Source organism: Adiantum capillus-veneris, chromosome 23 (assembly GCF_014529385.1).
Source record: "Adiantum capillus-veneris isolate H3 chromosome 23, ASM1452938v2, whole genome shotgun sequence".
NCBI classification, from domain to species: Eukaryota; Viridiplantae; Streptophyta; class Polypodiopsida; order Polypodiales; family Pteridaceae; genus Adiantum; species Adiantum capillus-veneris.
In genome coordinates this window covers 61,568,448-61,579,743 of record NC_140953.1, presented here as the reverse complement: position 1 = coordinate 61,579,743, position 11,296 = coordinate 61,568,448, and the positions used below count along the sequence as shown (strand labels likewise).

The 11,296-nt window shown below is 42.2% G+C and overlaps 1 protein-coding gene across 1 annotated transcript in view; it reads left to right on the top strand.

Moving 5' to 3' along the window:
* The first annotated feature begins 9,761 nt into the window (after positions 1-9,761).
* The window catches only part of EMB3126 (Ribosomal protein L1p/L10e family), a 53,551-nt gene continuing 52,016 nt past the window's right edge, over positions 9,762-11,296 (top strand). Inside the window, exons 1-2 of the mRNA XM_086497780.1 lie at positions 9,762-10,188; positions 10,626-10,805. Of these exons, the coding sequence (XP_086353906.1) occupies positions 9,856-10,188; positions 10,626-10,805 (513 nt within the window). The 5' untranslated portion in view covers positions 9,762-9,855. The remainder of the gene's footprint in view (positions 10,189-10,625; positions 10,806-11,296) is intronic.

The following is an 11,296-nucleotide window of genomic DNA, read 5'->3' as shown; positions in this document are numbered from 1 at the left end:
AAAGGTTTTGTTAAGAAGGGCAATAAAGACTTGGTGTGCCAGTTAGAAAAGATTCTTTACGGTCTAAAACAATCATCAAGGGAATGGTATCGTAAATTCTACTCGTTCATGCTCTCTCAAGTCTACAAACGTAGCGATATGGACCATTACCTCTACACTAGGCGAGCTAAAGATGGTAGTTTGCTGATTTTGGTCCTTTATGTGGATGATATGTTAATTGCCAAGAAATGCAGGGATGAGATTTCAACCTTGAAGTCAGAGTTACATGCAAACTTTGAAATGAAAGACATAGGTGAAGCAAGCCATATCCTTGGCATGCGCATTAAGCGAGACAGATGCAAGAAATTGGTCTATTTGTCTCAATATGAGTACATTGCTAAAGTGCTCAAGCGTTTCAATATGGAGAAGGGGAAGGCATTGAGTACTCCATTGCCTCCATATGAAACTCTCAAAAAATGATTGCCCTAAGTCTAAAGAGGAAAAGGCTGAAATGGCACAAGTGCCTTATTCATATGCAGTTGGGAGTTTGACGTATGCTATGATTGCTACACGTCCCGATATTGCTTTTGCAGTGGGAGTTGTTAGCAGATATATGCCAAATCCATGCAAGAAACATTGGGAGGCAGTGAAAGGGGTTATGCGATATTTGAATGGTACAAAAGACATGTGCATTTGCTTTGGAAGAAAGGAAGCACATGTAATGGGTTACACGGATGCAGATTATGCAGGAGACTTGGACAAGAGAAGGTCCACTTCAAGCTATGTTTTTGAATTCACTGGAGGTGTAGTTTCATGGCGATCTCGTTTGCAAGATTGTGTTACCTTGTCTACTACTACAGAGGCTGGATATGTTGCAGCTTCAGAAGCTTGCAAGGAAGCTATATGGCTTGGTCGGCTAGTGGGAGACTTGGGAATCAATGTTGAGATGCCTGTGTTACATTGTGATAGCCAAAGTGCTATACAATTGGCAAAGAATCCAGTGTTTCATGCAAAGAAAAAGCATGTGGATGTGAAGTATCACTTCATTCATGAGGTGCTTGAGGACAAGCGGTTGCAGCTTGCCAAATTTCACACCACTGAGAATCCTGTTGATCTTCTAACAAAGGGCTTACCTTCAGAGCAGTTTGCACATTGTCGGGCACTCATGGGCATTGGGTAGATGATCATGGTATAGCTGATATGTCTCTTGACCACGATTGATCCATACTTAGTAGAGTACATCTCTCCGATTGCACAAACTTACCCTCTTGACCAAAATGACTATAGACGTATAGTGATGTTCTTAGTGAACATTTGTGCCTCTAATGATGAGGAAGAGTTACATGATTACATGGATGGCACATATGGTCTCACGGACGATGAATATGTTTTTCTAGACGATGATGAGGACAGGGGTTTATCCTTAGGGTTCCCCCCCAATCTCTACAATATCCTATTCCCTTGACTCTCTAGGAGAAGTGCAAATAATTAGGTTAGGGTTATGTTGTCTGATTGTGTTCAATAAGGGTTGGTGCCTCTTCCCATTGATGTGCCTCCTAGAGGTATTCTTTGTGTTTCCTAGTGTGTACAAGAACGTATTGATGTTGTTATGATTTAGACCTTCATGGAATCTTTCTCTCGTTCACTCTTCAAATCAAGCGCGATCATCAACACAAACAGGTGTTTCTTGACCATTAGCATTGCCCCTAGTCTTTGTTTTTGCATCCATGTTTGTCTGCTTTAAATGTGATTGGTAGCACAATATTCCATTTTGCTTAGATTAAACATTAGATTCTATATAATTTTTTGTCATAATCTCTTGTCTAGGTTTCAGAATCAAGCAGTCTGACTAAGCTAGTTTGACCAAGTTAGGAGTTATGAATCTTCTCTTAATACCATGGGGAATACCTTCCTAATAATTAATGGTTAATTTAGGTTCTTAATCCGATTTAGGTCAGCATTGAGAGAGAGAGAGAGAGAGAGAGAGAGGGGGGGGGGGGGGGGGGGAGAGAGAGAGAGAAGTATAGTTGCATCATTGTCAATTGTGCGAATGGTGCACGGGGAAGTCTTAAAGAAACTCAAAGATACGCCACCGCGCCATACAACCACATCGTGAAAGTTATGAAATAGAGAGAGAGAGAGAGAGAGAGAGAGAGAGAGAGAGAGAGAGAGAGAGAGAGAGAGAGAGAGAGAGAGTTTCTTATAAGCATAGGCTAAAATAGCACATGAGACTTCATCAGAAATTCAAGTAGGCATATCTATTTAGTCATTCACATTAAAAGATACATTTGTCTAATGTGCACGCTAGATCTTAGTTTATCTGCGATCCTGATAAAGAAAAGGGAAAAGTGACAACATGTCCTTCCTTTAGCAAATCCAGAGAGAGAGCACCCTTACCTGCATCCACAGTAAGAAAACAATCAGTAGATTAGTTTCCAAACACCACTACTGGTAAGTGGGGTGACTCTAGTTGTCATCCATGTCACCCTAACCTATACTAAAAGAGGAGAATGATGTAAAAGGTGGAAGAATCTAACAAGGCTAAGTCTGTTAATTCTTCTAAGACAGGTTAATCCTACCAGATTTCCTTGATAACAACTGCCCATTTCTCGAGTTTAGTCACTATTGCATACCTTAGAGAAGAAATTAAACATAAACTAATTGTTATGGTGCCTCAAATGGTCCAGTCGTATTGTTCATTGCCATGGCAGTGGTTTGAAACTTCAAACTTCCAAGTTCAGTGCTAGTATATCGTACTTATCGACTCGCTCAGAGAAGAAGGAGGTGTCAAGCAGATACTCAAAATGATTTATTCTTACTTAATATCTTAATCAGCAAGGCTCTCACACAAAGAAATCCCTTACTATGCTCACAGACTGAGCAATTACTATTTGGAAATACTAAAATGGAAACTAAGTGAGCTCAGCTTTAAGTACTACTTCTCCCCTATCTTGCTCACATTAATTTACTCAGTACTGCATCAAAACCTACATCAAGCCCGCTCACCATGCTACTAAGGTGGACTGCTTTTCAAGCCTCACAAATTTTCAGGCGTCTGTCACCAATTTCATTTATAGTGAAGACGCTATGAATGCACTGTCGGGCCTTTCATAATTACCCGGATCACCTTTCCTGCAAAAGGTTTTTGCCTTCAAGTCGGCCTAGGGTAAAAGCCCTTGGGTTTATTACATCCCAAGTCCGTAAGTCAAAATGCAATGGCCTAGTTCATCCCATATAGCCTTAGCCTAACCTAGTTAGGTTTCCTTTGTGATCTAGTTAGGCCATGAGTCAATTAGGTCTCATCTAGGTAGTCTCAGTCAGGTAGTGGTAGTTAGTCCACTAGCTTAATCAAATACTCAAGTTAGCCGAATAAGCAGAACCAACTTGACTAACAATTAGTTCTAAGTTCAATTTTTGGGCCATGTGCCCATACGATGGTGCCTTTCTTCAAGAAGACCGAATTCAAGCATTCATAGGCATGGAGTGTCTATCTTAGTGAATGTGTAGAGAGAGAGAGAGAGAGAGAGAGAGAGAGAGAGAGAGAGAGAGAGAGAGAGAGAGAGAGAAGTATAGATGCATCATTGTCAATTGTCCAAATGGCGCACGGGGAAGTCTTAAAGAAACATAAAAATACGCCATCGTGCCATACAACCACATCTTGAAAGTTATGAAAGAGAGAGAGAGAGAGAGAGAGAGAGAGAGAGAGAGAGAGAGAGAGAGAGAGAGAGAGAGAGAGAGAGAGAGAGAGAGAGAGAGAGATAGATAGATAGATAGTTCTATTATCGTCCTGGGAGGTCAAATATGACCTATGGGACCAAATGAACATGTCACGTGGTGTGAGTGGAGTTCATAAGTGACTCTCGATGCTCAAAAATGGCTGAAATGAGCGTCGCAATAGAGAGTCCACATCGTGGTTGGGAGAGGAAGGTATGTAGGGAGAGCTCATGGCTGAATATATAGGGAAAAAAGGACCTAATGTGGTCAAAAGCTGAGCACTCAAGTAGTGTGTGGTACTCACTCTCTCGCACTTGACGAGGGCATAAGGTGCAAAGTCGATGACACTCCTCGCCAGTGCCCCAACGTCTTGTCTCGCAGCGTAGAGAATGGGAGCTAAGATGAATGGAGGCAATGGTGCGGATCGCACTCAACGGGATGGGCTCAAGGATGTAGGAATGGGTTCGGTTACCTCGTTCCGAGAAGAAGAGAGATTTGTAGTTTGGGGCAACGTGTGTGGTGTAATGGCTGAAGCGAGAACCTCCGGATTTCTCCCAAGCCATGATACATTGGCGTTGTAAGAAGGCCTCATTAACTTGGGAGTCACTCGACGCATCCTTGACCAAGTGACATGCATCCCATCTTCCAAACCATTTCTTGATATCAAGCATCCACCCCGAACTTAGTATTTTGCTCTTGCATGTCTTTTGAACCTTTTGACTTGCTTCATATGCGATTCTAGGAAGTCGATGCAAAGGGCTACGTTGTGTCTTACGCATGTACTCCACAACCCTTTCCATGCCCAAGACCTCGATGGGAAGCGATCTGGACTCAAGAAGTAAGAGCATGTAGGGTGTTTGTGTCTTGACTTGGAGAAAGTTGGTGAGAAAACGCTTTTGGACATTCTCAAACTCTTTCCAAGTAGACTTCCCAATGCTTCCACCCCACACCTCCACTCCATAAAGAAGCACCAGTGTCACCAATGTGTCAAAGAGGTACTTTTTGAGAGCCCAACACTTGATCTCTCCTGCATTGCACATGTTCTCAAATGCATAATAAGCCCTCTTTCCGGCTTCCAAGCGACGCATTGCACAATCCTTCCATTTATGATTGGATGGAACCTCAAGGCCAAGGTACTTGAAGTGATCTACCACTTCAAGTTTCTCATTGTTGTATACAATGCATGGATTTTCGTCATTGAGGGTCTTTACAAGCATAACCTTGGTTTTGGATCCATTCACGATCAGCCCGCTATGTAGGCAAAAGCGTTCCAAGACACTCATAAGCTTTTGTGCATCTTCTAAGGTATGTGCCAAGAGCACTACATCATCGGCATAAAGCAAAAGCATGATCACCGCATTTCCAATCTTAACCTCTTCTATGCCTTCTTGCTGCATAAAATCAAGAACCATGTATTCCAATTCATCAATGAGTAGCCCAAAGAGGGTTGGGGAAAGTGGGCATCCTTGTTTGACACCAATAGTGCTTGCAAAAAATTCTGAAATTCCATCTCCCATACGTAATCGACATATCACTTTTTGGTAGATGCGAAAGACTGCATGCATAAATTCTCTCGGCACTTGAAGGCTTTGCATACGTCTCCAAAGATTTCCTCGCGGTACCATGTCAAAAGCTTTCTTGAAATCCACAAAGCAACAATACAACTTTTTTCCTTTCAATCGAGACGCTTCCATAAGAACTCGAAGAGTGACAAGGTGATCAATAGTGCTATGATGCTTTCGAAAACCTGCTTGGCCAAGCGCACGTTTGCCATTCTTTTCAGCCCATTCACTTATCTTCATCTCCATGATACATCCAAATAACTTTGCCATCAAAGAACCAACCATTATAGTGCGATAGTTGTTCACATTGTTTACATCTCCTCCTTTGTGCAAAGGTTTGATCCAATTTGCACTCCAATCATGAGGCATGCCATACTGAAGTGCAAGGTTAAACATATCGCATATCCAATATCGTGTTTTCTTGCTTGTCCATTTAATCATTTCAACCTTGACACCTTGAAGGTCACCTGCCTTGCGAGTAGCAAGTTTCTCAAGCGCGCGGCATACATCTTCAATGGTAAAGAAGGGAGACATAAATGGAAGGGAGCTACAACCCTCCATCTTATCAACATTGGGTTGCTCATAGAGGTTCTTACAATGCATATACATATCCTCAAGAGTCAAGTCACCAAAGCTCTCAACGCGCTTGCCTTTTAGATTTTGCCAAAACTTGCCACATGCATGTGCTTTCTCTTGTGCTAAAAGAAGTTGTTTTTCGACTTCCCACCTTCTCCTCTTCTTTTGAACAAGTGCTTTGTATGTGTGTGAACATTCCAAGTAAACTTCCTTGTCTTTGATTGCATCCAATCTTAGCAAGTGTTTTCGGGCTTGACTACATTCCATGTCAAACCATTTCTTCTTGGTGCTACCCTTCTTAGACCTTTTGCAAGACATGTGTTTCACCGAAAAGCATTCCTTCGCACAAGAGAAAATTACTTCTTTGAAAACTTTCCACTTGCATTCTAATGTTGGGCTCCCTTGATGCTCTATCATGCTTAACATTTGGTCCACCATATCAGCATATATAAGTGCTCGTTTGAAGTCTAGACGTAGGTACAAATGATTCACATCATGATTGGAGGCTACATGCTCGGGCCGTTTACCACACTTGAGGTCAATACATAACATCCTATGATCCGATTCCGGATTCCATTCACCAAGTGTAAAGCTTTGTATGCATTCTAGAGTGGCTTCTGAGAACAACATATAGTCAATCACGCTAGCACCATTGTGCTTTCTACATGTAAAGTCATTGGTGCCTTGCCATAGAGATACACCATTTGCAATGAGCATTCCGGTACTATTGCACATATGTAGAAGTGACTTTCCATAGTGATCCACTTCTTTTGCATCATTAGAACTTCGATTATACATGTATGAGTCATCCACTCTTCTTGATACATGCGGCATGTCGACTTGTTGTGTGTCGTGTTGTAACATATTTGTGCGAGCATTCATGTCTCCAAAAACAATGACTTCACCTTGATCCTTGTAATGAGCAATGTCTTCCTCTAGTTCAACAAAGGGCTGATCTCTATCCATATTCAAGCGAGCATAAAAGTTGGAGTCATAGTGAGGAATGTAGCAGCCGGCCACAAACATGACTTGACCATTTGGTGGGCTGATTTTCAGCCATAAGTAGCGTTTATACTTATCTTCTTTGACAATGGAAACATCTTTCAAACCCTTTTTGGTCATACATGCTACGCCTCCTTGGCCTCTTCGTTGCTTTGCATTTTTGGCCCACATCAAAGAATGTACATCGTATTTGTCAAATCCAAGAATTCGTTGTGCATCATGCTCCCATGTTTCGACAAGAAGTATCACATCGGAGTCATTGGTAAGCTCATCAATGCCAATTCCCGCATTCCATGGATACCCGTTACAATTCCAAAAGCTTATTCGCAAGCGTGAGTTGGTCTCATAGATCATGTGTCCCTATTTGTTGGGTGGACTTGCATCCTCCTCAAGTGACTTTTCTTCTTGAGATGATACCTTAACCTTCTTGCTTCTTTCCTCGTATGCTTTGCGACGTACATTTTGTTGCATAAGAGTGCGATCCTCATATACATTACAACCCGTTCCTTTGAGGTAGATCCAACCATTGTCAAGGATGATCTTTCTCTTTACCTCATCAGCCATGGTACATACAATAGGTCTTTCTCCCGAGCGAGGGACTCCTTGTTTTCCAACTCGATGTGCACCATAAGCCATGATTCCTGACATGCCAAAGTGTGTAGCAAAAAACTCTTCAATAGCAACCGCAAGAGATTGGGGTGTTTCCATGCTTTCCTCCTTGATTCCACGAATGACGATGTTCTTTGAACGTTTTTGTCGTTCTTGCAATTCTTGAGTGTCCACATTCTCTACATTCTTTGCTTGGACAACGGCTTGCGTGATAGGAGATGTAGAAACCACATTATCCTTACATATATCAGCCCATGATTTGGATGCATTTCTCATCTCACATACATCATGTCGTATTGTATCTATCGTTTCCTCTTTCAATACATGATCACTCTCAACTTTGCTCAAGCGCTCTTTCACTACATTCATGTCCACAAGAGAGCGTTTACATTCTTGAACTTCATTCTCAAGATGCATCAAGCGTGTTGTTTGCATTTCAAGAACCTTCTTGAGGTGCTCATTCTCCACAACGAGAACTCTTAAAGTACCATTCTCCATTGCAAGTGCGCGCAACTCTTCACCTTGCTTGTTGACGGTTTCTTGTAACGAGATCAAGTAAGCCATGATCATTGCTTCCGTTGTTGTAGACGATGTGGTTGGATTAGCATCCAAATTCCTTGGAGATTTTGCATCATTCTCCATGGCGAGTGTGGCTTTTCCACCCTTGCGAGTTTTGTCTGACATTGCCTTCAAGTCGGCAACAAAAACGCAAAGTTTTGACAGTTTTTTCAGTTCTGAGATGCTGTTACAGCAAAGCCTTTCATTACACAAAAAAATTCTGTCTTTACATCAATGCGTAGAGGGCTTCGTGCTCTTCGATTGAGGCTATAGATCACCTAAATCGGAGTTCGGATGAGCAAGTTATGGTCAAAAGAGCGCTTGAGCAAAGTTGAGAGAGAGAGAGAGAGAGAGAGAGAGAGAGAGAGAGAGAGAGAGAGAGAGAGAGAGAGAGAGAATGAATTATAATGCATAGAGGTCAGATATTACCCATGGGACCAAAAGCAAAACATTACAACATTTCCTTCTAAGTGAAGGTGTTATATACATATAAGTTAATGACTAAGGGTCCATCAAGAGGATAAAAGAAACGAAGAAAACCTAAGGGGGGTCAAGTAAGAGGGGAGCCGGTTTGGGAGTTCAAAAATCTTGGATGATGGCTTTACCGCCTTGGTAGACTACCCATTTACCTGATTTGTGAGCTCTGTGCATCTTCTACAGCTCGTTTGCTTTAATCTTGAGTTGATTCATGGTTTGTTCCTCGACGATCCAAAGCTTTTTTCCCTTGAGGAGGTGGGATTGGTGTAACCGTTTCATCTGCCCTTCTTTCTCCTTGAAAGTGAGGATATAGTGCTCCGATGGCATATGCCTATGCGACTCATTGATCCAAGAGATGGTTTCACGTTTGATGTTAGATGGTTGAAGAATGTCATTGAGCTGGGTGATTGCTTATTTGAGGGTGTCCTCATTGGTTCATTATGGGTGGAGCCCCCCAATCCTAACCTTGAGGCTAAGAAATTCTTGTAGCCGGCATTCTTGTAAGACTGCGTGTCTCTCGGTGTCGATCTTCTTATGTGTTGCCTCGTGGGCTTCTTTCTAACTGCCATGAGCGTCTCGGTGCAGGAGGCTTGGACTTTGTGTGCTTTGGCAAGCTGAGCTTGGTTCTCTACTTCCTTTGTATCCTCAAGCTTGTGCAAGTGTTGCTTGTGCTCCTAATAAGTTCTTGGATTTGACCCTAGAGAGAGAGAGAGAGAGAGAGAGAGAGAGAGAGAGAGAGAGAGAGAGAGAGATCCCCCTACTTGATGATGATAACCTCTCTCAATAATCAACATCCCACAACAAATTCGAATTCCTCGTCTAGAATGATTTAGATTCCTCTATGCTTTGCCACATGGCTCAACACTTTTCGCCGGCTTTTATATGATAGAGATTTATCATTGTAATTTCTCACTTTCTACTTAGTGCAAGGTTATATCGAGACACACTTCGAGTATATTAAACAAGCTCACAATGGCTCATAATTCATCTCGCAGCTACGCCATATGGCCGATCATGACACCTAAAAAAATGAGCGACCTGAGAAGTACCACCACAACAATTGTTTTCTATATTGGACTTCATTGTAACCATGCACCTTCATGCGAGACATGGCTTGCATTACAATCTGCATCTAGAGGCATATACAACAACAGATTCCTTGGCTTCAATAGGGGGTCCATCATGCATCATGCCTCCGAAGCAGAGCTACACTAACCACAATTGGCTACTACCTAAGTTACTTTTGATCTTGTGTGATGAGGTTATTGAGGTAGACTAAACATTATCCAGAATGGCATTGTGGGGAGTTGCTCTGTGTCGAGAGTCGAAGCGGCACACGAAGGAGAGCTAGAGTAGCATTTGCTCTTCTTCGTCGCCAATGTCTATCTGCGCAGCTTCCTGCGTGCTGGACTTTTCGAGCCTTTCCATAGCCGGACCCTCATCGACACCAGGATCCTCTTCTTCCTCTTCTTCTTCGCGAGCTCTTCTACCTCATCGCAGAACATTATCATCTTGTACCGGTTGGCATACCGTTTTTCATACGCGCCCCTCGCCCGAGCCTCGAGATGCCACTCGCCTGTACGCTGTAACAGAGCTCTTTCCAACTTTAGAAGATGAAGTGGTAGAAGGTGAGGAAACAGCTGCTGACACTCCTGCAACTCCTTCTAAACCCAAGAAGGGAAAAGCTGCTCTTCCTTTAAAAAGAGACAGAGTAAGCATGAACTGCTGGCGACTTTCTTGTCATTTCAGTTACACTTTCAGAGAGTTTGCAGTTTCTGTGACTTCCCAAAGAGAATTTAATACAAGAGCATTGCTGACTGCTGCGTTCTGCCGGTGCTGAGCTCTTTATCATGAATCAAAATTTCAGTGTAGTTGTTAGTGGCGTATGTACATTGATGCTTAAGTTGATTTTTGCAAAACCAGCTTCCTGTGGTGTCATTTTTTTCAATGTAGCTGATTGTGGGTTTTGCTGCTTCAGGCTTGAAATAGAGAGCACTCTAATTATCTTGGGCGCCAATTGCATATTCTTATGTTAATGATTAGGAAAATTGCATATCCTTATGTTAATGAGAAGGAAAACTTTGCTGCAGAATTTACCAGGTTACTATCTCATTGGTATTTATAGACACAAGTTTTTTTGTGTTCCAGACTCGATCTAAGAGGTTCTTGGAGATACAGAAGAATCGAGCGAATAAGCAGGACTACTCTCCTGATGCGGCAATCAAGCTCCTAAAAGAAACATCCAATGCAAAATTTGTGGAAACTGCAGAAGCTCATTTTCGGATGAATCTAGATCCCAAGTATGCAGACCAGCAGCTGAGGGCAACGGTGAGGTGACAAGTAGATTAGCAAGTCATTATTCGAGGATTGTGTTCTGGTTGTGGTTCTGCAATGCCTGAAAGTCATGAGACTTAGCTGCATAAATTTTTTATTAAATTGTATCAATACTAGTGTGTTAAAACTAGGCTGATTGCTTTACTTTGGAATAGGTTGGTAGCTGATTATCATATTGTAATAGAGTGGCTACCCTTTTTAGGATTTCTGTAGGTAGTGAATGAGGCGTTTGACTCGTAAAGTCGTATGGGGGCATTTTGAGGAGTATACATATTGAAATTACATAAGCATTCACTTTGTTTCGTGTATGACAATGGGCGCTTTTGACCAAATCTAAAAGCTGGCATTTCCTATGTGGTCGTGTGTTTGCTCTTTATCCCTTTTTGAATCAGTGTTGCCTGTTTCTAGGTTGGCTATATTAGGCTTCTATTTTCTTCATTTGATCCCGTCTATGGGATCCCATAGCAAGGATCGTACGCCCGTAG